The sequence below is a fragment of the Diachasmimorpha longicaudata genome, chromosome 4 (genome assembly GCF_034640455.1).
Source record: "Diachasmimorpha longicaudata isolate KC_UGA_2023 chromosome 4, iyDiaLong2, whole genome shotgun sequence".
Classification (NCBI taxonomy): Eukaryota; Metazoa; Arthropoda; class Insecta; order Hymenoptera; family Braconidae; genus Diachasmimorpha; species Diachasmimorpha longicaudata.
In genome coordinates, this window is record NC_087228.1 from 6,235,368 (window position 1) to 6,262,885 (window position 27,518).

Consider the following 27,518-nt stretch of genomic DNA (forward strand, 5'->3'; position numbering starts at 1 on the left):
GATGTGAGTATAAATTAATGTCTGAGAGGAAGCGGAATTCTCGATTGATAATTTCGTTAGTAACTTTTTATCGAATATCTCTGATTAAAAGCAGACCACTGGTTTTAATTATTAACCGCAAAAGAATATCCATAATTTGCGCTTCTGAAGATGGAATTATTGGCATTTGGAAATATCTTGAAAATAATAGCAGATTTTTCTTTGACAAAATCATGTACAGTATATTATGTAAATACTTCAGCACAACTGTGAGGTTAAATTCTTGAAAAATTACGAACCTGAAATGACGGAACAGTGGCACATTTTTTCAGTGGACTTTCAGGAAAAGCCCAAAATTTTCCAGAAAAACTGGAACGTTCAGTGAAAAAATAGGCAATTGTTCCGCAATTTTTACTGAATAGTTTTTTCACTGGAAGATTACCGAAGAGGCACATAATTTTCTCTCAGTGTAACACTTTAAATTAATGCAATATTATTTTTATTATGACATTCGAGAAAGTTATGACAAGTTGAGATAACGGTGGAGCTATCTAGCATTGAGATATATGTTTATCGCAGTGTCATGGAGGCCTTTGAAAACACAAACGAACCTCTATTGTTCTCCCTTATTGCCCTCTTCAAATTCATCCTATGACTCTCGGCATCTTAATTAACTGTGTCTTCCCTCGATGTTGTTCATTTCTTACTCCTTGTCTCTTATTTCTCTCGTCCTCCAACAAACTCAGTTATAAATCCTTCCTGTATCTTTCCACCCGCGTATTTTGCCTCTCGCCGTCTCTTTCCCACCGTTTAGATGAGGAAAACCGAGATTTCCAACAGCGTGGACGGTAAATCCATTAGTTGGGATCACTGTAGAACGGAAAAGACCGTGAAAATCTCACCATCCACCGATGATACTGGGTTATGCCTGGCACGTACCTTAGCCCTGTAGCCGGTGCTTACGTCTCGTATACAGTTTTCTTCCTTGTGTGATATTATATATTTCCCAATTTCACCGTAACTGAAAATTGCCCTGTTCCGGAAATTAAGTTTGCATTGCGTTACCCTGTCCTATCACTACCCGGATTTCTCAATAAATTTTTAATGTTTAATGACGAAAGATTTATCTCAAATTATTTTAAATTGTCTTACATTTTGACGCAACCAATTTTACTAAGAATTTAGTTTAGATCTAAACGGACTTTTCAAATATAAATAATTATAAATATTAAATATTTAAACGCCTGTAAATATTTCATTATGCGATTGCGATGAATACAATCGTTTCGCGTCTCCTTCGGGGTTTTTTCCCGTACCCTGAAATTGATTTCGAAGCTGGAGAATGAAAAGTTGATTCACACCTTGACTGAGCAATACCTTTTACACAATACACCTTGGGGATAAATTTTCTTTACTGACTTTTTTTTTTTGTTGTGAGGAACCGCGCGACAAAACGCTAGCGGCGAAATGTTACGACTCGGTTATCTCACCTCATGATCGCGCTTTCGTAAATAATTCTTCTGGAGATGAGAGTCGCGTGCATCAGGCATCTACGCTCCCTCGAGATAAAACAGACAATTTATATAGGAGAGAATTTTTTATATCAATTTCTCGTTTTATATTCCAATGAAGCGCATAATCCCGACGCGTGAGGGAAAAATTCGGAATTTATTCAACCCAAATTGCGGACAAAGGAGTTTTATCTCATTAAAAAAATCACTCTTCAGCATATGCATTAAAAAAACATGGCGTATTGAGTTACCCACGTCTGTACCAGAAATTCAAATATTCTCTTTCATTTTATTGAAATTCACCAATTCGAATTTTCAAAATTTCATTGAAAAACAAGCCGATTAAAATTTTACAAATTCTCTCAGTGATTATTTTTTTCTTCTGTTTAATAAATCCATTGCAGCAAATATTTTTTCATAATTGCCATTCCATCAATAGAGTTCGCCACGATTTTCTTTACAATTTCCATTCAATTGCTCTCCGTGTATGAAGTGCACACAGAAAAATACAAAATTGAGGAAAAATATTCGGCAAAAATATCAAGAGTTGTTCACGTTTCTACACATTTGTCATCACCAGTAAAATTTTTCGCAGATGTATGGCTCCTCCGGAAACATTTTTCAGGCTGCATTAATCTTGAATGAGCAAATACCTTTCGAGATTTGAATGCAGCATTTCCATTGTAGTTATTTTTTCGTTTTCGTCCGAGCGACCGCAACAGTAAGATAAACTGAAATCGGTTTAGAATGTATCATATGTAGACCAGGATATAAAGGAATTGAGTCAGCTATATTCATCAGTTTTGACCTGGACTGCTTACACTTCTCTTTGTCAATGTCCACTCCTAAAATCCTGACTCTCGGTCCACCGGCCTCCTCTCAACTCCCCCAGCCCTTTTCCACCCTTCCTCCTCACTGAGCCCATTCCAACACATATCGCATGCCCCTTGAGGAACTTGCCACAACTGGCTTGCGGGTGGGTTAATGCATATGCAATGTCCCGGGTGCCTACAATCCACCGCACCTTCTGACCTCTATGACCCTAGAATATTGCGCGAAATGAAAATTGGGAGGAGGGATCGAGCGGTCCTTATTTGATGCTAATTGGAAAAGGGATTCAGTAAAATACTTTCGAATTCAAAAGTTCAATAATTCTGTTTACCTAAGTCTACTGTATGCAAATAAAAATAGTTGAGCTTCGCAAGCTTTCGTCCACTAGTTCACAATTCCAGTTGAATTTCGCGTCAGTTTTATTTTCTTCCCGGTTTTTTACCCATTATGAGTCAAATGGGATCGACCTATCGGAAACTGCGTGAAACCCCAACCCTACAGACCCCGGTGAACCCTCAACCCCGTTAGAAATCCCAAGTGAGTGAGGGGACCCCCCTGACTGAGCCTTTATTACATAATTTAAAAATCATAAAAACTAGTGCTAAAAACAATGATTTTACGGACTAGGCCGGAGCCTATCCACTTAACCCATCGCCCATCTGTCCAATTGAATATTGAACTGGACTCGGTAAACAGGTGACAACAATAACATCTCCTTCATTTAAGTCGATCCATCTGTTTCCCCAAGATATCCTCCCTAAATCTACCACAATAGAATCGACCTCGACGAGAAAAATCACAGGACACGAATGAAGGCGTCTGTGCTGTAACGATATTGGTTTTACCAATAAACCATTCGCCCATGAATATACAAGACTGACGAGCTTTCTATCCCTGAAAAGCGTGCCAACGCTTGAGTCCCCCTCTCGGTCGATAAGCACTTGAGCTTCAGACCTGAGTCTGGGCCACCGGTGGCTCAAGTTTGAACTAAACCCGCGCGTAAACATTTGAGAATCCACCCGCCTTTGTACACAGTAGAGTTATCGATCATTGGTCAGCCCAGTGGATTTTCGAGGTACACAACGGAGCCGATGGTTTCAAAGAGGATGGCCATTTCTATATTGGATAGTAATCGGCTCGTCGCTTCATTTACTTCAAGGTATATCGATCGTCAAACAAATTTGTCGTAGAGTATCTTAGGAAATTGTTTGACATCGGTAAACAATCGTGGATAACGTTTGATTAGTTTTGCATTTGCACTACTTAGATAATTTTTTTTATTCAACTCTAGTGTCGTTATTCAGGAGTTGTAATTCAATCTCTGAAGAGGAATATTTGTCACAGGTGAGAATTAGAAGAGGGAATTTGTCGGGTAGTCCGTAATTCTGGAGATTGTTATTGGAAATGGGTTCCTAGAAATAATAATTCTGTAAGTAATTTCATCTATTTTTTTTATTTATTATGTAACCCAAATAATTGTGCTTGGAAGACACATCCGGTCTGTACCGATTCCTTAGAGGAACTAACTAGATCTACAAAGGGAAACAACACCCTGGACCTTCTCGTCATATGCTCTCAAAGAGTCCTATTCATTCCACTTTGTCTACATACTTAAAATCAAACCTAAACATCATACCTCACACTTCTCAGAATTCTAACCCATTAAAATGTTTTTCAATTTAAATATAAACACTCAGAAGATAATAAGATTGATTTTTGTTCTCTATTTATTTTATGAAAAATCCAACAATTGTCATTGTTTCAAATGTTATTTCTGGTAATTTTACTCGTGAAGGGAAACTTTGTGATTGGTAAAATACAACTGTTGTTTTTCTTGGTGTGTTGGTTTATTTTTTATGGGATTGATTGAATTATCTCCAGTGGAAAAAAAAAATTCATGGAGAAATCAATATTCAGGAAATGGTAAAAAATTGAAACGTGGAAGCAATCAGTGCGCCCGACGTTGGGGGAAAGTTAATTGATAATTCAATTGCAAAAATATATATTGGCATTATTTTCTAGACAATTTTTATTTAATTTACTTCACCGTGTGCTGTGGCTTTGTCAACAAACTAATAATTCTGTTGTGTACAATTTTCAAGCCCTCCGATAGTTCCGGAAATACTTGCAATTGTTCGGGGAAAATTTCACCACAAAAAAATGTATTTGAGGGGGTATGTGGAGAATTTGCAGAAGGATATTCATCGGTTTACGCAATCCTCTATTTGCTCTATCCCTCATTTATTTATTCCACGAATGCGAAGGGATGAATGTCCCCCTTGGTTTGACATGCGAGACACATCGTCCTAGAATACCAGTTTTCTGTAACTCAACTGTCACTGCATTGTTCCCGTTCGTTACAGTTCTGAATCTTCTTTGTGCATAGAAAAACCCCTGAAGGGAATAAAACCGAGGGTAGAACGTAAACGTACGTGTGTCACTGCGGTATAGGCGTTTTCTCTGTCAATTTGAGAATATGTGAGTGGAACGGGTACATCAATAAATGTTTTTTTATCTCAAAAACTTCATTGTTGAAAGAATTTTCATGTCGTGAGATTTAAATTGTGTTTGAGTGACTGACTGATTGTCAATTGTCAAAATTGCTAATGAAATTGAACGACCGCATCTCATGCGACGGATGGAAATTGATTTTTACTTTAAAACTTCAGAGGACACTTGAAAAAATTATTTTTTTAGTCGATTCAAGTTGACGTCGAGGTTTCCTTCAAATCAAGATTTTTTTTACACAATTGACAGCAATGGCCCACTTATTTTTTCGTAGCCTCGAACATCCTTCACTCAAGATATGAGGGTGTGATTTAGCAACATACAAAGTGTAATTTCACATCATAAAAGAATTGAAAAAAAAATTGATTTTCAACTGGATTTTTCATAAAGAAGAAGACGAGTCTCCCCTAGTAATAACCAACGCGTCACACGATTACACGAGACCATTCTGACGAATCCCATCCCATCGACAACAACGACCGAACAACTTGGCTTCATCTTGATTCCTCAGTGTTATTAAAGTTTCGTTTTGCGGAGGGGAAAGAAATAGTTGAGATGAAAGGAGAGAAGAATGAAGGGGTGATTCAATTTCCAGTGAAACGTGGCAGGATCTCTTCGCCAAGTCTCGTCCATCTGACGTTGGAAGGGGTATTCCAGCAGAAACTGGGTCTTCGATAAATCGTTCAATTCCCGGTAGTCTGAGAACGTACACCAAAAACGAGTATTTTTATTCAATCTCTTTTTCACATATTTTCATCTTCTGTCATGTATACAGGGAATAGAATAGAATCTTTTCAATCTACAGTATCTGATGAATGAATCAGTCGCTTTGAACTGAGTCCGTGGCTTTTAATTTTTTTCCATTAAGTGAACTAATTTGTTTCTGAGGAATTTAAGTGGGTCTTGAAAAATTTTTCATTATTATCAAATAAAAATTTTCCCAGTTGTTCACTTTGTCGTACGGTCTGATCCAATCTGCCCATCACCCCTTGGCAATAAAAAAATTTGATACATTCTGTATCAAATATTTTCGATGTATACGATGAACGCTATTTTTGATTGAGTTTTTTTCATCTCCAAATGCAGATTAAGTTGATGAATTTTTATTTCGTTCGCACGAGAACGAGTGGCATTCACTTCAAACGTGCCAGAGCGATTCACCCGCCAAGCAGTGGGTTGCCCACCGTTGGTAAATTACTTCTGAAGTGTCTTCAGTGAGCATTAAAGCATTGACGTGGTTTAACGAGGCTTTTCTGGCCAGAACTCCTTCCTCTTAAACCTTCGTCAAGTGTCGTTAAGTCCTAGCCAGCGTTTTGTTAAAAAAAAAGATCGGTTTTCGCCCTTTAACTGAGTTTCTCCCTCCAGCAGGTGTTGCACAATCATTTTTTTTCATTTTTATACTCTTCTATTAAAGAAATTCATATTTGATTAGTCATCAAATATGAATTCAATTCATATTTGATTAGTCATCAAATATGAATTGTCGTATATTCATGCGAGACCTTCAGTGCGATCAATTATAATTAATATCTAATATTAATTGATGATTAAATTAAATTGGTGGACTTTTTGTATTATCTATTATTTATATATATTATATTATCTGTATGGGATCGGATAGGTATCAGCAAAATTTGACCTCAGGACAGATTATAATCTCTTTTACCCCATCACAGCTCCCGCATACTCGGTACATTCGACTAAAGGAAAAAAGCCAAAATGATGATGGAACCTGAAGGGCTTGATACTTCCACCATCAGGTGTGCTTGTTTCCTAAATAACCCAGACTGTATCTACCGAAATGGCCTTTCTTCTTAAAGCGATGCACAAAATCTCCTTCAGGTAAAATTCCCGAGGTTCACCGCGAAGATGCTGATTCCACCCATACACATACACTCATATGTACTTAATGTCATCGCCTTGTGTACTATGTGAGTGGGGACATGCGGGTGGAACTACTGTGAAAGTCCACATTCCCTCAGTGATGTGGTCAACGACTCTGCGACAAGGCCATCGGGTATTATTTTTGGATACCTCGCCCAGGTCCTCAGCCCCAAAATCTTGTTAGTCAATTTCGCCTGGAGTCCTAGTAAAATTTGTATTTATATTTACCTGCTGTTATTTCACTTGGGGAAATTATCTCGTCACTTGTTAACAGGGATTACCTTCCATATTAACCTCATCTTGATTTGGAAAATTTCTTCTACAAAGTGAAAATCTTATTCTTCGCTTGATAAATTTTGAGGGAAAAATATGGTGAAGGAAAATTCAGCTGAGCGACTGTCAAGCCATGAAAAAGTTCACTATATCCGACGTTAAAAGTTTTTTCAACTGCCTATCATTCGTTTTTCTCCCTCAAACCCCCGGGGGAAAAAATGTCGACCCCGTGATTCGTCATTTTTAACTTCTCTCAAGACGTCTAGATACCCCAGCCTACCCTCCTCTGACCCCGACAGAGCCCTGAGCAGCGATCTACCCGGCATCATTCCATCTCCGCTGTTTGTTTCTCCCTCATTCCCTTCACCGGAATTCAACGCTCTCGGGATATCCTCAGCGGACGCGACCTTCCATTCCTTCCACTGTCCCAGGGCTCATTCTCTCGGTAATCCTCGCCGTTATTCATAGCTGGTGCGCATTACCAAAGTTCCTTAGTAGGATTACCCGAGAGAGTGGTAAACCTGGTGTGCGAAGAATCAGCGAGAAAGACTTTCGACGGAAACTTTTCACGTAACTACGGAATTTCTGCTTTCTTATCCGAACGAAAATGTTGAAATTCTTCTTCACTTGGTCTCGTGCAAATGCCCCCCGTTCTGGTCTCCCATCACATCAGTCTCCGTTGTTACAGAAGCGAAAATTATCAGTTCATCTCGACGTGAAAATAGTGCTAATGGAGGAGCATTCTCAGTGGTGGGATTAACTCATTAATTTTCACAAGTTGGTGGGAGAGAAATTTGTATGAAAATGTCTTTTCGTATTTTTGAATCTGTATTTTCCAATTTATTGCATCAAGATAACTATGCACAACGAATTTTCTTATACAAATTACCCCACCATTCTCGAAAAGTATACGAAAGTGATGGTGCGTTATTTGAATTTCCCGCCAAGTGATTTCCGATTGATTTTCGAACGATTTTCGATCGAAAAACCCTCCTCCGTCTATTCACATCGTCATAAGTTATCTGGATTATATTTACACATGTTATAAGCCGAGAATAACCGCTTTAATCAAAGACATTCCACAATTTTCAATTAATTGATAGATTGAGTACCTGCAATGTCGCCTTGAATTTTCCGTATCCAGTTACCTCCAGTGCAATGGACGACCCGAATGCACAAACAATTTATTTTTTTACTTCACAGTTTCCTACGGGTAATCGTTATACGCTCTTGACTCGCGATCACGTTCGACCTCCAGACAGCATTCGGTACTGGGAGGGAGACACAGGAAACTCCCCCCTTCTTCCTTCTCTCCTCCCTTCACCGCCGGATTACTCGATTCAAGTCGAGTTCTGGTGGAAAGTTAGCAACGAAAGAAGGTTGGTGAGGAAAAAAAGAAGAACTACAATGCCCGTGAGCCATTTTTGCACCGATCCCGCGCCACTTGGACTTCCACTCCGTGGAAGTCTAACGAGTTGGAGTTCCACGAGGCCAGAGTCTCGTCTTCTTTTTTCCTTCATTTTTTTTTTCTTGAAAAATTCACGTGTATACATCGCCAATGTCTGACCTACTGCATCAGTATTCGATCGATTGATGAATCAATTTTTTCCGTTCCTTCAGACATCAGATATATTACGTTTATGAGGATTGATTGATTTTCGGAGGGCATTATAATTGCATTTGCACTTGGAGAAACAATAACGTGATTGTCACTGGGGTCACTCGCCTTCATCTCTTATTGCTGGGTTAACAGCTGGTACCGTTTATTGCGCCCCAGTTCACCGCTGACAATATCCCCATGAACAATCTTCGAAAACGTAAATCGATCTTGATAGGAGTCCACATTCCATTTCTTTTTGGGTAATTAATTGGAGGTTGGGTTCGCTTACTGCGCCACCATGCGGTAGCGTCCCTGTACTCATCCACTCATTTTTTTCTTTTTTTGCAGGGGAGCTATCAGTCCCCTGCTCCCTCTGATAAATTACACTACCAATAAGCAATAAATAATACATCCCCTCTTCACCGGGTCAGTCTGACTGATGAACACAGTAGGATTCCTGCATTATCGGCTGTCTACATGCCTCAGGCTTTCCACGGTTATCATCAATACAATGCACATGCTCCAGTTCAGAAAATTGGTTAATAGTAGTGCACAAAGGGAGGGGATAAGTGGAGGAGAAAACAATATGAATAAAAAAATTAACAAGGGATATCGTGAGGTACATCATCGTCGTGATGCTGAATCCCCTTTCAGCCATCTTCCACTATTTATCGTACCACTTGACTTTCTAGACGACTTAACCTTCGACCCACCATATCCTTGACATCTGAAGATATTCCAATAATAATACTTTCAGAATAGAAAGTCTCAATAACCCAATTGTGTTCATTTCAATGATAACGATGATAACTGAAACTCGTAAATTGACCAAGTGGAATTTCTGATACTCGCTTGTCCAATATATCCACCATCGCTATTTCACTGCTTGCTGGGATGATTGGCATGAAGATGTCTCTGCTATAACGCCAGTACGTAACCCAGCTAGTAATTACGGCCTGGTGGTATGCAGTGCGCGAGTAGCATGATGTATTCAGCTTGTTTCCGCGATTAGTCCGGGCTACGCAATTCCACCGCTTGATATACATGCTGTATGGCTAGATATGAAGTCTTGTTGGGTGAAACGTACCGGTAGCTTGTCATTGAAGTCAATCATGGTGATCATTGTGGATTGACAGAAATTTGATTATTTCCTGACTCGATTTTACGAATGATTCATGACGATAAAAAATTCATTGTTGAAATTCCGTGATTTTGAGTCGCGGAAATTTGATATTTTAGTGAAAATTGTTGGGAGAACATTTTTTTTTTTTCATGAACTTTGTTAATGAAAATGGACTATTCATCACTTGACAAAGGCAATGCTGTAGCCCGGTGAAAATTTAATATGAAGCACACAGGGGCGTGTGTTCTATAGCTTTTGCTATTGGGATTGTAACTCACTTCATTTCGCGTAATGAATTTTCTTAATTTGAAGAAAAAAATATTGTGAAATGCAATTTCGCTGTTCACCTGGTTTAAATATTCTGTAATTTATCGTGCTATTTTTTCCGTGGAGAGGCCAAGTGATCGTAAAAAGTGGGAATTAAATTTTATATAAAAACAACTGTTATGGAATATGAAATTGTCGATTCTACATAATAATTAATAGCTGTATTCTCAGAAAGTTGATGAAATCATCTGTTATTATAGAGAATTACAGAGAAATCGATTCGGTTTCTCTCTGCGAATTTAGTCCTCATCAATACAGGATCATATTAAATACTAATTTTCTGATTCCGCTATTTTTCTCGAAATGCTCCCCACGGTGTCATAAAGAACAAAGATTGAATTTTATATTGATGTAGCTATTCTGGAGTATCCACCAACCAATTCATCTTTTTATGTGGGGCGAATAATTCGATAAAGATTACCGAGAAAATGGTAGAAAATTTCACGGTATGAAATCGTAAAGAATAAAATAATCCGAAAAATCATTGCAGAGAGAAATTGAAGTTAATAAAGAATGATTTTTTCGATGGGAACAGATATATTCTCCTCGGAGGTGAGGTTATTTTTTTGATTGGCAGTGTAGTTGGCTGATCTCCCTTTGATATTCCCACGATATTGCGAAATGAAAAATTCATCTCTCTAATCTCGATAATTCAGAAATTTAACTAGCTGATAACTATTCAAAGGACTCAGGTTGCTCACCGCTGCAATAAACTACTCCATGAATATTACTGAATTAATAATTCAACCATGCAATCCCGATGGCGATCGTTCACACTGGCAGCATAAAAATTGGGGATTTTATCATGAATAATAATTGGATTCCATATTTGCATTGTAATTAGTGCTTCCTGAGATTTTGTACGATTTACACGTGAAAGCTTTTACCATTTTCTATTATTTTCCGTTGTCAGTAAAAACACCTGATTTACTCAGCCAAAAATTCTCGGTAAATTTTCACTAAATGAAAACATTAAATATTTAACAAACCTCATCACTTCTGCATTTCGATATTTCATTATTTACTATTCAATCAATAGTTTTTCTCTTATCACTGTCCCACATGAAATACCCCAGCCCCCGAGTGCATACTCTAATCTCCCGAAGATTATGCACCACCGAGAACTCCCAACTTTCAACCACAAGAAACACCATTCTTTTCGCATAATCTACAACGTCAACTGCAATGACGTTCAAGGAAAGCCACATCAAAGTGCAAAACCACCAGACCCCTTTCTCAACGGGGGTGTCGAGGCCTCAACAACGTCGACAGAGCGACCACGTGAATGAGAGACGTTCACCAGTAAAACAGCTCACTGAGCTGATGGTCTCAGGTTAGTGGGGGCGTGGGGTGGGTGGGGGAGGTGAGTTCTCTTACACGAATGGAGGCTAACCATAAATCAACTCCCTATCGGACTTGAACTTTTTTTTCTCCATTGCACTTCTCATCGTGGTCCTTGACTCGAACCCAAATACCCCGTGCTCAACAATCTCACAATCTTTCTACCACCGTCTTGAGCTTAGCCCCCCTCCCCCCCTCTCTTCTTTCGTTAACGATTCTGCCAATTTTTTTGTGAAAAATTGCAGGACATAGTGAACAAGTCTGTCGGATTAGTTCATTGTCAAGACGATAACAAAAAACTATTGAACGTAAATTTTTTAATTTTCCTTTAGTTCACTAAAAATTATAGTTCGGTTGAATATTCAAAGTATGTTATTTTGGTTAGTTGAAAATCAGCTAAGAGAATGAAACTGCAAATTACATTTATGTTGATGGATTTGCTCGGAAATATCTGCATTACTCGTGTCACTCAGTAGTGAACAATTTATAGAATTTTCCATGCAATTTATTGAGTTGAAATATATGAGATAGGTCTATTTGGGAAGTTTCAAAATATCTGGGACAGACAGTACCTCAGCTCATTCTATTTCTCGACAATGAAATGCTCCTGGAAGCAAAAGCAATAAAAAGGACTGGCTGATAAGATGGAATCACGTTTTTTAATGCCCCGAGCGTGAGGTGCGAAGGGTGGAATGACTATGTGAATGGATTCAGTACGATTTCAATCCGGTAGAGTAGAATTTATGTATCAATTATTGAGTCGTAGAGATCGACTGGCTCGTGAATATCCGTAAAAAACGATTTATCGACTTTCGACGAGGACTAAATACGTGGAGATTACCATTTCGCTGGCAAGAAGCATTTCACTCCAGTTCTTGTTGTATTCAAGGCAATCTGCAAGATCAGACACGTTTTATGTCCAATTTATTCGATATAAAATAAAGCAAAACGTTTTAACGGGCTTTGGAGAATTCCGGCTTTAGAGTTACTACGTTTTGCGCGTTTTCTCGCATTTTTCTCCTGGGCCTCGTGGGCCAAAAAGGGCCCGAATTTCGTATCCCCCGTTTTTCGTGGATATCTCGAAAAATAATCTAAATAAACAAATAAATTCAACGGTATTCGATCCGTGAGTTCATTTGCGGTTGCTCCAGGGCTCCGAGACTTGGCTCCCCAGGTAGGAAATGCCAATGTCCACGAAACGGGCCAGGTCTGGCACGAGACTGGCTTGCCAGATCTGGGCCACCAAGCTTGGCCCGAGGCATGGCCAGACCGGCAAAGAGCATGGCTTGCCAGGCTTGGGTCACTAAGCTTGGCCCGTGGTATGGCCAGACTGGCAAAGAGCACGGTTTGCCGGGCTTGGGCAACCACGCTTGACCCGAGGTATGGCCAGACTGGTAAAGAGCATGGCTTGCCAGGCTTGGGTCACCAAGCTTGCCCCGAGACATGGCCAGGCAGACAAGGGGCATGGTTTGCCAGGCTTGGGTCCCATATGGAACAGCATTCCAAAAATTGAATTCTCATGGGGAATGTTTTTGCAAACTCCCCATTGCAGACACCTAACAACCATGAGAGGAGTTCATGAGATTCCAGGTGAATTCATTTATTTGGGAATCGCCTCGGGACTCAGAAAAATAATTTCAACTCAAATTTATCGAGAAAACGACATTTCTCTTCTGGTTCATATTGACGGTATGCAGGTATACCGGAATGCTAAGAAGGAAATTTGGCCAATTTCAATAAAAATACAGCATCCAAATTACACTACCAAACCCTTTGCTGCCGCGATTTATTGTGGGGATGGGAAACCATTATCAGCCACAGAATTCATGACTGATTTTGTTGAAGAGGCCAATGAACTCCAAGAAAATGGTTTGCGCATTGATGACAAGGTTTTTGAGGTGAAAATTGTAGCAATAGTGGCTGATTCGCCAGCTCGAGCATTCATTTGCTGCCACAAAGCTCCTGGAGCCTTCTATGCCTGTGGAAGGTGTTTCACCAAGGGCATTACAGTAGGTTGTGGAAGACGAGGAAAACGCATATATCCAGTGACCAATGCAAATTTACGCACTAAAGTATCCTACGAGACGCGAGTTCAACCAGAACATCATTATGAAGGTTCTGTGTCCCCGCTGCTCTCTTTGGATAGATTCGATCTGACAAAACAAGTGCCATTAGATTTAATGCATTTATTCTATTCTGGTAATATGAAATGGCTGCTGGATAAATGGCTAACGAGAAGTTCAGCCCAGAGGATCAAATTAGCTGATGTTCGTCGGCTTGATGGTATTATGAGGTCATTAAAAGCCGATATCCCTATTGAATTTCAAAGGAAAGAATTTGATGTGAATAATATCTCAAGATGGAAAGCATCACAATTCAAGTTTTTCCTTAATTATTGTGGTATCGTCGTGTTACAAGATTTCTTACCGAAACCTTTACGTTGTCATTTCTCATTATTTGTCTTTGCTAGCAGAATTTTAAACAGTAAGGAATTCGTTAAGGATTTGAGTGAATATGCTGGATCTCTGCTAAAAATTTGTTTCGAGACGTTACCTGATGTTTATAATGATGAAGGGGCTCAAGTTCTCAGTTGGCATAGTATCATCCACGTTGCTAATGATGCCCAATACTTTAAAATTCCTCTGAATGAGCTCTCAGCGTTTTGGGGAGAGAGTTACATTGGTTTATTTAAAAAACTCGTTCATTCTTCGATAAAACCACTCACACAAATTATCAACAGACTAACTGAGATGGAGTCTGGAGGAACCATGGTAATTAATCAGAAACACATACTGAGTGATTGGGTTATCGCGAGAAAGCCTACAACGATGATAATTGATGGGGAAATTCATTTAACATCAAATATGATCAACATCAATGGTCTAACCTTGACGACAAGTCATCCAAATAACGTGGTACTCCTAGATATTGAGAAAGTTTTCGTAATTTCACAAATTCTCGTTAAATCAGGAAAATCCAAAATTTGTGATGATCTTACTGGTATATATATTTTCGGACACCAGGAAAGTAGTAGGGAAGAGGCGTTTAGTTATCCAGACTTTTCCAGTCGAGTAGGAATATTCTACATTAAGTCCTGGGCAGCTGAAATGACATGTAAGAAGGCACACAAAATTAAACACAAATGTGCTTTATTAAATGTAACTGGACGACAATACGCCATATCCCTCCTCCACTAGAAAATAACGTAAAAATTGTTCGCATTGTGAAATGCAGTTTTTTTTTGGTAAGAGGGTATATGAATGAGGGTATATGTTTTAGTTGAACTCGTGATTAAAATTGTGGAAGAAACAAACAATTTTATGTTTTAAATCAACAATCGACATGAAAATCCGATCATCGAGGTCGTTAGAAAATTTCAATAGTGGAGTCGTTACATGCAAGTGGGACATAAATCGGTTAGATCTGGCGTCCGTGTACATAACCTTTCATAATTGCTCGTATCATCCGTTTATCGGGCTTTTTGTCTCAAATTCGGATTTCACCAACTAAGTTGACGGTAAATTACAAGAAGTGAGAATTTAATGTGAATTAAATGTGTGTTAAGTGTTTGACAGATATTTGTGATATAATCGTTTTGAAGGAATAGTGGCGCTAAAAAAGAAGCATCAGTGGGGTGATGACAAAAAACCGTTCAAAACACATGGAAATAGAAACGCAATTTTTTCTGTTAAATAATAAGCTATATGCATCATTCTGCAAAGTTATCAGTTTATATGAAACTACTCGAAAACACCAGGTTCAATTGTACGAATCGTGATTTTTTTTCATAACCTAAAATGTCGGAAACCTCACATCCATCTCGCGATCCAAAAAATCTCAGCGAACCATTCGCAGTCATCGAATTTCTCGAGAAAAACGAAAAAGGGCTACCATGCATTGATTTGGTGCCGAAAAAATGGTTTAATAGTGCAGAAGAAGACACCTGTAAATTCCCACCGACAACTGAATATCATCTACTTGACGACTACTTGGAAAAATTGCACTCGCCCAAGGACTCTTGGCAAAGTTATCCATTTTGCTTCATCACCGGAGCAGGTACAAAAATTGAAATGACTCCACTTATAACTTGATGAATTGCTCGATGGGTTCATTTCAATATTAAAGGATCATATGTTGATTGTGTTCAGCTGATTTGGATCAGGGTCGCAGAAGATTAAAAAAGGCCCAAGTAACTCTCAACTGTGAGACAACCGATGGTGAAAATGATCGAAAGGGGGGGAGGTCCGAAACTTCCTCGAAAGCAAAAATTTCAGCAAAACCCTTAACTGCATCAAAGTCTCAACTAAACAACATCTTTAGTACTAAAATCCCGATTCCACCTAGAAATCAAACTCCAAAGTCTGGTAAGTCCTGTTAATATGAAGTAAAAGTCAATTATCAACAATTATAACCACTCTTAACCCCAATTATTCATCCCCAATTTATTCAACTCTCGTATTTAACATCAAAAGACCCATCGTTCCCTAAATTGGGAATTAGATTGACCGAATTTTTGAAATCTTTTACAAAATAAATATTAATTATGTATCTGTGCAGTCATTACATGTGTATTTGTCTCGAAACATCGTTTTAAGAGAGAATCGCATTGAATGATTTTATAAGAAAATTTTTATTATGTTGTGGTCGAAAAATATTAGGTTATTTTTTTTTATTGCAATTCTTTACTCATCAAAAAATTGAGTCGCTAACAGAAATCACTACGTGCGAACAAGATAAAGTGGAAAATTTATGATTTACACTTGATATGATTGTTTATACATAAAAGCATTGGAATGTTGAGGGGACGAGAAACGTTCCATTTTTCCCCACCATCTCTTATGTAGGAAAGCATTATAATTCTGTTGTGAAGAGGTAAATCAAAGTGAACATCTACGGAAAATGGTAAAATTTTGATAGAAACCTTTTTTGTAGGAGCGATAGGTTCTACAAAAAAAATATTTTTTCAAATGCATGCATTCTTTCCCCACTTTGAAATAGCTATAAAAAACAAAGGCTGGAGACAACTTACGTTGTGTTACTACTTCACTACAAACTTGTAAAATTTCGTAGGTATACAAGCAAAACCAAAGACAAGATTTCAAAGCATTTACCAGAGTGGATCTGACTCTGAAGACGAAAATCATGATTGTCTTATAGCTAATCCTGAGGAGATTCGAGCCTCAAAGGCTCAAAATAATTCTGGCTTTTTGCAAATGTCGAGTAAATCGCGATCTGTACCAACAGGTAATAAATCAATTTTGAGGTAATATGGGACTGTAGCACGTAATTCTAAGTTCGTGTTAATTAAATGATCCGGTCAGGGATAAATCATCATTTTCAATAATTTCCAGGTGCATGTTTATCATTTAAACAGCGGTCAAGGAAGAATATTACTTTGCTTAAAGACGTCGAAACTGATGAATCTGAGAGCAATGATTCCTCCGATGGAATTCTGCAGTCACCTACAAAATCGATGGACTCAGCGAGAAATACAAGAAAAGAACTTCATTTGACACCTCCTTCACCACTAGTCCATAACGCTTCAGGTAAAATCGGCTCGGATATTCCATGACCAATCATCGGCCAAGTTCCTCCCGCATGAAAAAATTTATATTTATAAATATTTGAAAATGGTCCAATTTATATTTTGAACATTCTTTACAAAATTCGGAACTTATATAGAATTAGATTATATTATATATTTTTGGTGGGGGCTTGGGTAGTTTTTTTTTCATCTGATGCTGCTACCCATCAATTTATATCGTTTGGTCCTCCTTTAATTTCATAAGGTAACCGAAAAAGGCGTGCATCGTCTACTACACGCGCTGAAGACGGATTGAATTCGATTGTGAGCCCAGGAACTCCAAAAACTTCACGATCAATGATGGTACCCCCTGCTAAGATGCCAAAAATGCTGGGACCACAAAACCAGTTGTCATCTAGTCATTATGCTGATAATGAACGTCGAATCCTGAACTCCCTTCGAGATTACTTTGATCAGCAATTAGATGAAAAGCTCGAAAATTTAAGACGCAGGATGGCTTACGATTTAAAGCAGTCTATGAATGAGCTCAAGACCACAATCATTGGCACTAATCTAGCCCCAGCTTCTGGTCCTAGCTTGCTTGAAATACAGAAGCAGATGTCTACGCCACTACTATTTGAAATGGATGATAAGTTCCAGGAATACGAAGCGATATTGACAACGGACCCAAATCTCGTAGAAACACTGGTAATATATCTGAAATTGATCGTTTTTCTTCTTTTTTATGTAAAATCAATAAATTGGGCGGTGACACATGCACTGGGTTCGTTTTCTGGTGATGAAAAAATCTTTCATCACCGGGACTCAAGTCTACGTCACTGGAACGCTTTGGTTATAGAACCAACCCGCTGGCGATGAGCCCAAAGATGTCTTCTCATGTTCATAAATTCAAAAAAATTTCCCTTCTTTTATTTTTAGCGATTATTCATGAGAGTTTTGATAAGCAATAAAAAAGAGATGAAAATATGTGTTTCCACTATCCTATCTGCGGTTCTGAGGAAGACAGTGTCACTGCACTATTCTGGTTACGGAAAGGAAGCTGGCGGAAAGAAAAAGAAAAATGTTTATAACACTACAGTATGCAAAGTACTGATTGATGTGATAATTGAGGTAATAGGATCCAGCACTGATGAGAAGAAGATAATGTCAGAAGTAAGTACTTGGTTGTCACGTTCTGGCGATCGAGAGGGTGGGCGTAAGGAACGACAACGCGGGTCAAGTCATCATAACGAGAATAATTCAGTTTGTTCCTTTGATACCAATCGATAATACTTCATTTTTCCGGGATAAATGGAATTGTAAAATCACTGTGTTAATATGACTCCATTAGTTCATTTTCGTAATTGTATTAGTTGTGATATTCTTGATAAAAGGTACGATTAATAGGAAAAGTTTATATTATCAATATATTTTTATCGCGAGGCGTTTCATTGGGCAGAATATATATTAATATATGAATATTGTTTAGTATTCGGCTGTCATTGAAGTATTAATTATATTTATTATATTTCTCCTGGCGAGGTCGGAAATCCAGAAGATGGAAATAACAATTGGAAAATGTGATGTATCTTAGCATAATAAAGTATTTTCTATGTCATTTCCTCATAAGTTAGATCACGGGAATAAATATCCGTTGTTGGTTCAGGGATTAAATATTATGTCCAAAAGTTTAAAGGGAAAAATAATAAGTGGATTTTTAATTTTTAAGAAAAATTCTAATGAAAGTAATTTCAGCCATTGAGAGCTGTTTTCAGTATTTGGTGATTCAAGTCAAATAATATTTATAAGGTTGAAGTTTCACAATCGGACTGCGTCCATATTCCCCAAAGATTTCAAATTTAAGGGTTGAAATTAATTAGTTATATGTAATCCTATCCAAGACTTTTTTATATTTCTAAGTTTGTTTGAAAGAGTGAATATAATAAGCAATATTATATAGAACTAGCACACAATCAATGCAACTAAATATCATTCTGTGTTCCGGAGTTGCAGATGGAGAAGACATTATTGTAAAAAAAGGACGTCTTTCCGAGATGAAAAAATAATTCTTATCAGGATAATTCGTATCAGCAATTGTCTATGGATATAAGAATTAATTCTTATCATCCATAGCGGAATAAATTATCCATAATATTGCTATTATAATGACTGTTTTCATGCTTGAATTGAAGCACGATAATTTATCAATTCTAAACTACTAATTTAAAAAATAACATTGGTGCGTTATTTTGTTGGATATTTTGTTAATACAATCTTCGAATTCTGAAGACTGACTGCTAATATTATTAGATTGTAAGAGAGAGTTTATTAAGACTTAATATGGTATGTCGTATTAAATTTCGGATTCAAATGATCTACGTAGATTATTTATTTTAAAAGCGGATGAAAATAATCCACAAAAGATTTTTCTACAATTTATACCTGCAATCATTTTTTTGAGTTTTCATATTCTGTTCGCGGAAAAATCTCATAGTTGTGATTATCTTTCATGAAAATTGGAGATACAAACACTGCATATCTTTAACTGTTCAACCAAAATCGGATGAAAACATGTACTATGTCGATAGGAGGAAAAAAGTTTTTGATTGGCTGAGTTTTTTTGTCAATAGATTTAATAAATTTAAATATAAGTTTTGTCACATAATAAAACTGTTTTCTGTATAATGTTGAAGGTAATAAATACATGTCTGCTTATCAGATATACCGTTCATATATTTATTGGTGATTCTGAACCCAATACAGGCAACGGTTGGAGCCTGGCCACAGCTCTGGTCGTAAATCTGGGCCAATTTCGGGCCGAATGGTCAGCCCAGAATGCGGCCAAAGTTCGGCAATAGGTCTGGGCCAATTTCGGGCCGAATGGTAAGCCCAGAGTGCGGCCAAAGTTCGGCAACAGGCCTGGGCCAATTTCGGGCCGAATGGTAAGCCCAGAGTGCGGCCAAAGTACGGCGACCGAAGTCTGGCCAAAGTTCGGTCCCAGGCCTGGCCCCGTGTTATCATCCCAGGGTCTAGCCAAGTTCGGCGCGAGTTTGGCTGGAGCCCGGGTGCCGAGCTACGGCAGCTCGGCGGCCGTGCTTGTACCAAGGTTGGCCCATTCGTTTTTTCCTACCTGGGATGTCATTGACATGTCAATTTCAGGATTGACTGCGAGAAGAAAAAAGGGGAGTGAAAGGGCACTCGAAAAAAAAATTGCTTTGTTAAAAAAAAATTTACTGTGTTCCCATGGACCGGTAGAAGGGATTAACTGCATCAAAAGAGACTTATTAATTGTTACCATGAATTGTTAACTATTGACGAATCGAGGTAATAGTCAAAGAGACACGTTTGATGCAGTTGAAACGCTCCATTTTTTATTTAAGTGCGCGCAGTGCGGAGTGGAATATTGCGGTGGGATATCAATCAAAGTTTGAAGGGAAATTAACATCAACTGGGAGTAATGTTGATCATTTTATTGACAATAAAAATTAAAAAGTGGTTATTTCAACTGCATCAGGGACAGTCATAGTGGGGTGGTGGGGAGGGGAATTTTTTGGATATCGAATTGTAGTTAAACCAATATTTTTTTTGTTGAGTGTATTATCTTTAGTTAGAAAAATATTAGAAATGCGATAGTTGTGATGATTCAAACGTGTCAATATTATTTTATTCGCTTTTGTTGTACACACGCGAAAGACAGAACCGTTCTGGTTCGTTTCCTTAGAGGAACTAACCAAAAAGACTAGAGGGCCATAATACCCTGGACCTGATGACTCACATTAACAAAAGTTCCACTTGTGCATCTCTGTTTGGACCAAAGCAGATCATACAAATCATACACTAAACTCCAGTGGACACACGAGAATAAAAGAAATACAAATCGAACAAAAACCTGTTCCATCCAACTGCAAATGAATTTTTGATAAACAATTTGAAATATAAACTCCAATAAGAAATATTGTCTTCCGAAAAGCTTGACGAATATTCTGCTGTATTTCACCGATTAAAACGAACACATGTGCAGTCGTAACGATGAAAAAAAAAGTTCAAGTATCAATTGGCATTTTGTTTTTTTTTTTTTCGGAAACAGAAACGACAATAGAAATAAAGGGAATGGGTATCGATACTCTCTCGTTTGCGCACGCGTTTTGTAACCAAAAGTTGTCCTCTCATGGAATCAGATCACGTATGCTTTTCGCGTTATATCGAGCACGATATCTTTGTCACTCCCTCGGTAAGTGTGTCTACTCGATTTCCCTTGGCGATAAATGGGAGTGGATCGAGTGCCAAAAATATCGGCAGTTTTTCTCCTTTACATTGAACACGTACAGTTCGGTGCCCCTTGACTTTCTGTATGGGTTTAATTTTCTTGTACGTGATGACGCCCGTTGTAATGGTCCACGGAAATTAGGAGGATTTCTGAAATAAGATTGGACTTTGTAAACGGAAATTAGTTGAGAAATTGTACTACAGTGAGGGAAGAGAGAAGAAAAAATCAACGAGAAGGAATTTCGTGTTAATATTTGTTGAATATAAAATAACTTACGAAGGTTAAAGCCAGAGCTCAGAGATTTAATCATTTCTATAAGAATTTTTTAATCTGAATACATTATCTGCTAATTATTTTATTATATCCATACTATATACTCATATATTATATATATCTATTTAGCTATTTAATAACTATTCGATTCACCTTTTCATATGAACAAAAATGAAGTGTCAGGAATGATATACATTTTAAATATAATAACCAAATCAGTTTTAATTCCCTTTGACCACTTGTCCACTTCCGCCCTCGAGAATAAAAAACAAATTAACCCCCAACGCATTGAGCATCCCTCATATTTTAAGGTTTAGGTGAAATAGGGTCAAAAGTACATGGAATTCATGAATCTCGGGTACTTCTGAGAGAATACCAACAGCGAGAAAGTGACTTTTCAGCGAAACCCAGAAACAGGATAAATGCGATATATATGTGGGAGGGCCGAGTGGGGCGGAAGGGAGGGATTTGAAATCTGCATGATCCACTGAACGTGGCGGTCCGCCAGAAAGATTGAAAGGATAATTGGAAGTGGCATGTAGCACAACAGTATGCAGCCATCCAAACCTCCGGCTATGTACATGTAGTGTCTCGACCTCTGTATAGCATTAACTATGCGGCAATTGGACCATTCCAGCAATTTCCATTTAATTATTTATTATACACCACGCGACACTTTTAATTGGAATATTTGCCATTGGATAATTCAATCAAGGTGACAAAGGACTTGTGCACAGGTATAATTTCATGAATAAAATATAACGTCTCGACGAATTTTGGGGGCTGTAGTTGGTCAGCAACCCCAATTAAATTATACTCCATCATGTTACGATTGTTGTCGGTAAATTTAGACGTTTCCATGGTGTAAATCGATAGTGAAATGTTTTAGGAGGTCATTCTCAAAATCCTCCTGCGAATAAATTTTGAACAATGTTCATCAATTTTGGAAGAATTATTCTTGAGAGGGTGTAATTAAAAATATCATTACCATTGCAGTTTATCACATGTCTCCCAAAATGGAATATCTCACTTTTGTATAAATCACGAAAATATTCCTCACATGACTTCCTTTTAAATAAATTAGGGAGAATAGAAACCAATCAGGGTGATGGAACTGGAGAATTGGAATTTTATAAGTTTAAATTTGTTTGGTCGTAATTGCCGTCACCGAATTGACTCTACTATGGATTCCCCTCATTCCTCATTCGCTGTTAACTTTGTTCAACCGCAATTTGCAAAAGTCCCACGATTTTTCATATTTTCCGTGCACAATCTGTCACGAAAAAAAAATTTGATATGACGTCCCTGGCTCCAACTAATCGAGTAATAAATCGAGACGTCGAGAAAATGTCTTGATGAATTTTTATTACGGATATTATTTCTCCCAAGATTCCCTGACATTATTACCCCTAATAGTACATCAATCTGACGATGTAAAGAATTGATATAGACTCGGGGCAATTGCGGGTAATCGTACTATTCAATTGTTATGACATTTAAATTGCACCTTTCAGGCAACATACACAGACACAAACATAACAATTATGGATCAAATGGTTCACAATAGACGTGCATGCATGAGCTACCAGATAATACACCTAACAGTTAGTCTATTAGGGGTCTTGCTCATTGGGAATATTCTGTGTAATTATCGAATGAAAAGCAACTAATGTCATGAAGATTTTATTGCACAATTTAAAATTCCCCAGCATCTATGACCTCTCTCATTTGCTCATTATTGCTGATGATGGTTATTATGAGAGTAATAATTCGATGGAATTATGAAATATCGATGAGGAAATATTTCATTCCAAATTTGCGATTATGAATTCTCGGAATTCCGTAGTCCTACCGCCCCTACAGTGTTCCATACATTAATTATTAAATGCAGAAAAGTAAAAAATTATCTCTCATGACTCCACTTTTCTCCGGCATTAAATATATTCACAATTGAAAACAATGAGAAATAAGCGTGACAAATTTTTGAGATATCGATAGTAATCGATTTAAACTCCATCTTCTTTTGATAATAAAATAGATCAAGTTGATGTCACGGGTTTACATTTTGTTCAGAATAAACGAAATAAAGAATTAAAACGTACGATCCGTCATGTCCCAAAATTATCTCCTGAAATTATTATCAATTTCTTCGCGCAGTTCTCAGTCTCTTTTGCATTATCAATAATTAGCACTCTCCCCTGAAATTTCTAAAGTTAGTTACACCCACATTAATTTACTGTAAAAATCCCTAGGCTCACTAATACTCGTGCATCCGAAGCACCGTCACATTTTCCAATTTTCTTTTCCCCAATGTCTTTTTACGTACCATCATACCAACATTTCATAATCAGCTCAGCAAGTTCACATATCGGCATGTGCATTATCAACAGGATTCACAGGCGACTGCACTTTCTCTCATTACCACCGTAGCCATGCCAATAACATCCATGTTGGTATATTTCAAAAACAAGTATCTGTATTGCCCTGCTTATGCTGAACAAGTATCGTACATATTTCCACCTCTCTATATAGGTGTGTGGTTACCGTGAAATCGTTATAACCGGGTGCATTGTTTTCATCCTCTCTCATGTACCCTCGAATACAGATATAGAAATCCTTCGTAAAAGTGGTAGTGAATGTGAGGGAGAACTGACCTGGCAGCCAAAACAGTAATCCTCCAGTTGCTCTCTACCACCAACTACATATTCATTCTATTCGACTATGTGCACATACCCTGCTATCGAAACCCCTCAAAAATTCGCACCACTTTTGCGATTATTGCAGTAGGCGATAATGACATTGTCATGTACCTGTGATTGTCAATATTAACTAATTGAATGGGCACTCAGAGAACTCCTGATTGTGTCTTATCCACTAGCATCTCACGCATGTCACGATATTACTAAATTTTTCGATGACCACAATGACCTCTTATTGACGTTGTTTCAGATGTCAACTATGCGGTGACACCGTGAGCTACATATCAACGCATCATTTCCCGAAGTCATTACGCCATATCATTCAATCCAATTAGAAAGTATCAACTACTTGATGTCGAGGTATCAGCGTCTGTGAGAGCTGCCACATCCAATCAATCAACACAAGCCATGATCGTCAACGCCACTTACTAGAGTAAAGAAAAAAAAAAAAAACTGGCAAAACTTGGACAACTAGATCAATACGAGAAAGGGACTGAGGTAGAATTTACCAACACTCCGTCAACTCATTCGTCCTTAGGACGAGGGTCGAGGTGTACCAGTAGCACTTGGTCAAAATGTTGCTGAGGTAACGGCAGCCAATCATTTGGAAAAATTTTCGCAGGCATCGATCCACCAAGAGGTGGAGGAAAATAACGACCTGAACTGTACAACAAGTTGGAGGGGAGAAAGAAAGTTGGAAACATTTCGGGAAAACGCAGTTCCGAAAAAAGCTCAGTGATTTGGTCTTAACTCAAGAAGAAACTCGTTAGACGGTAGTAACATCATGGCAGCGTTTCCTCGTAGACGATCACTGTGGCTGAAAGTCGCTGTATTGGGAGCTGCTGTCTGGCTGACCGTATGTTTTCTTCTTTATACTGAGGATCGTAATGCTGCAGACGTGTTGGCACCATCGGGCGTTGCAGCACCACAAATTGCCAACGAATTTGTACCACCACCAGCGCCAGTGAAACGAGAAAGTCCCGGTAATCCACCGAATAAGTTAGAGGGGAATCAGCAAGCGGGACCGGAGCAAGGTAGGAAAATTCATTCGGTGATTAGTTAACCCAGTGGGTAATAGGTTTTCAGAATTAGGAAAACTAACGCCAGTGTTTTTTGGACTTTTACAGGCGGTGGGGTATTAGCTGCCCCGAAGGAGCAGGATCCTGGGGCAATGGGGAAACCCGTGTTTTTGCCGACAAATATGTCAGCTGATGTGAAGAAACTCGTCGACTATGGATGGATGAATAATGCCTTCAATCAGTATGTGAGTGATCTCATTTCGGTTCATCGGACGCTACCAGATCCTCGTGATGCCTGGTATGTTTATCATTCAATTAAATTTTTTTTAATGCAAGGGTATAGTTTAGCAGCGTAAAATACAATTCGTTAGGGGTCCCAACCTTGAAATGAGAAAAATATTATGAAACTTTGCTGCTCAGTGTCACGCAATTTGACCCCATGACTCTCCACAGAGTCATATATTCCCCAAATGTTTCCCGAACTTGGGTGTAAGTTTCTTGGTACAACACAACACCGGGAAAAGGGGCAATTAACTTCTCCACTAGGAATATTAATTACAATTCACATGATATTAACCGACATTATCAGTACATCGGAAACTTTGTGTCTCCTGCTTCCTAACTAACTTACACGCCCTTGCATACCTCCAGCCCTGTGTCAGTACCATGTACATGAAAGCTCACCAGGCGTAAACACATTTCACGTTATAACTTTATACCGAGGTGTGCGTTAACTTCGAAACTTCTGTCGGCGAGTCATGTGTGAGCAATTCCGCCGAGGTTTATTGCATCGTCTTCCGCCAATAATTTTTTTTATATTTCAAGGTAGTTAGATGACCCCTCGTAAAACTGAAGAACGAAAATTCATTTATAAAGGAAAACGTGAGCTAGCTAGGACGTAGGAAAAAGAAAATAAAAAACAATATATTTTTTTTACTTTTAACGCACGTGAGCTAATCTAAAAGCTCGGGCGTACGGATGAAATTTTAACGGCATCAGTGGCCCGTCTCCGTACCTACCACCAGCTGAAAGCGAGTCCATGAAAAATGGAAGATTAAAAAGTACTGGAATAAAACCAAGACGAGGCGAAACCCCGGGAAAAATAATACTTTTACTTTCCCAACCACGTCTACAATTGTCTTACGCGATTTTTTTCCTTCTCAGTTTTTCCGCTGAAATGGAAATTTAAATATGCAAATACGAAAACTGCTGAAGTTTAATAAGATCTCTAGTTTAAATTTGCATGCGGGCTCCTCTTGGATATCGTACGTATGCTCTGAAAAACGATGGCAATTACCCAACGATACAAGGGGGGTTTGGGGGGAGGGAGAGGAAGATGGCATAGTTTGGGGTACAAAGGAGAGAGATATACCGCGGAATAACAGCGTGACAATAGGGTTTAATGGATTTCAAGTTCTTGTGATGTTTGGGAAACGATGCAACCCCGAAAGATGGAATAAACCGATTAATTTAATCCGTCAGTATCTCAAGATTAACCGCACACGTTGTTATCGCAATGTCTCAGATGGGTGAGCCCATTCTAATGTTGATTAGGATAGCATTAGTCGTGTTGAGAGGTAAATCTTTGGATTCGATGAATTGAATAAATAGAATATTCGTCTATTGAACGTGCAAGATGAATAGAAGAGAATCCAACCTGGTGCATTCATTAAATGTTCATCCAGCGACTGCTTCTAATTGCTGTTTGACGAAAATTCCACGGGAAATATCCATATTGTCTCCCCAACAGGGATGGAAGGGGGGTATTTACGAATGACGTTATTATCCCGGCTTTGGTAAACACTTTGTGGTGCATGGAAAAGCCACATACGAGATATTTGACTTTCTGACAGAGGATGACAGAACCGTTCGAGCGCGCGAATGATTATGTACCACGTACCCTTGCACTTTTTTTGTTTGCACAACCAGTGAAAATCCTCGGGAATTAAAGCCTGAAATACTCCACTGGATGGTGGACAGTGGTCAACCATAAAGGATTTGGAAATGGTGAAATTGTTGACATAAAGTTAGTGGATTGCGTGGCTTCCCAGTGAAATGGTTAAAACAGTAATTTGTCGACTAGTGTAGAAAACTTGGGGTTGTTGTATTGTGCGGTTGGACAATCCATTTGAAGGAGTACACTCACATTGTCAAAATGTTGTGGGCATCTTTGGTGTGTTGCAATGTGGTTGACTTTTTGAGTCAGGGGATAATGTTGGTGGAATCATGAAAAGGAGTGGATGAAATGTGCATTATGCAGTGGTGAGATTCTAGGGAGCTTTTGAAAACTTCTGCGGATTCCATTGAAGATTATTACAAAAACGATTGGCCGATGCATTTCAAAGTCCTTGGCTGCATT

General features: G+C 38.4%; 3 protein-coding genes across 5 annotated transcripts in view; all 3 read left to right on the plus strand.

Annotated features, from left to right (window-relative positions):
- The window catches only part of LOC135161084 (putative polypeptide N-acetylgalactosaminyltransferase 9), a 90,087-nt gene that overhangs the window by 34,515 nt on the left and 28,054 nt on the right, over positions 1–27,518 (plus strand). For all 3 annotated transcript variants that reach the window (XM_064118357.1, XM_064118355.1, XM_064118356.1), the window contains 2 exons: positions 24,391–25,174; positions 25,268–25,457. In XM_064118357.1, the coding sequence (XP_063974427.1) occupies positions 24,925–25,174; positions 25,268–25,457 (440 nt within the window). In that variant the 5' untranslated portion in view covers positions 24,391–24,924. The remainder of the gene's footprint in view (positions 1–24,390; positions 25,175–25,267; positions 25,458–27,518) is intronic.
- Positions 12,550–15,145, plus strand: LOC135161086 (uncharacterized). The gene is made up of 2 exons (XM_064118360.1): positions 12,550–13,670; positions 13,851–15,145. The coding sequence occupies exons 1-2, from the start codon at positions 12,760–12,762 to the stop codon at positions 14,572–14,574; spliced, it is 1,635 nt and encodes a 544-aa protein (XP_063974430.1). The 5' UTR covers positions 12,550–12,759; the 3' UTR covers positions 14,575–15,145.
- On the plus strand, positions 15,036–19,315 carry LOC135161085 (uncharacterized). The gene is made up of 6 exons (XM_064118359.1): positions 15,036–15,433; positions 15,526–15,741; positions 16,448–16,621; positions 16,729–16,923; positions 17,167–17,609; positions 17,841–19,315. Exons 1-6 carry the CDS (start codon positions 15,175–15,177, stop codon positions 18,189–18,191), a joined length of 1,638 nt encoding a protein of 545 aa, XP_063974429.1. The 5' UTR covers positions 15,036–15,174; the 3' UTR covers positions 18,192–19,315.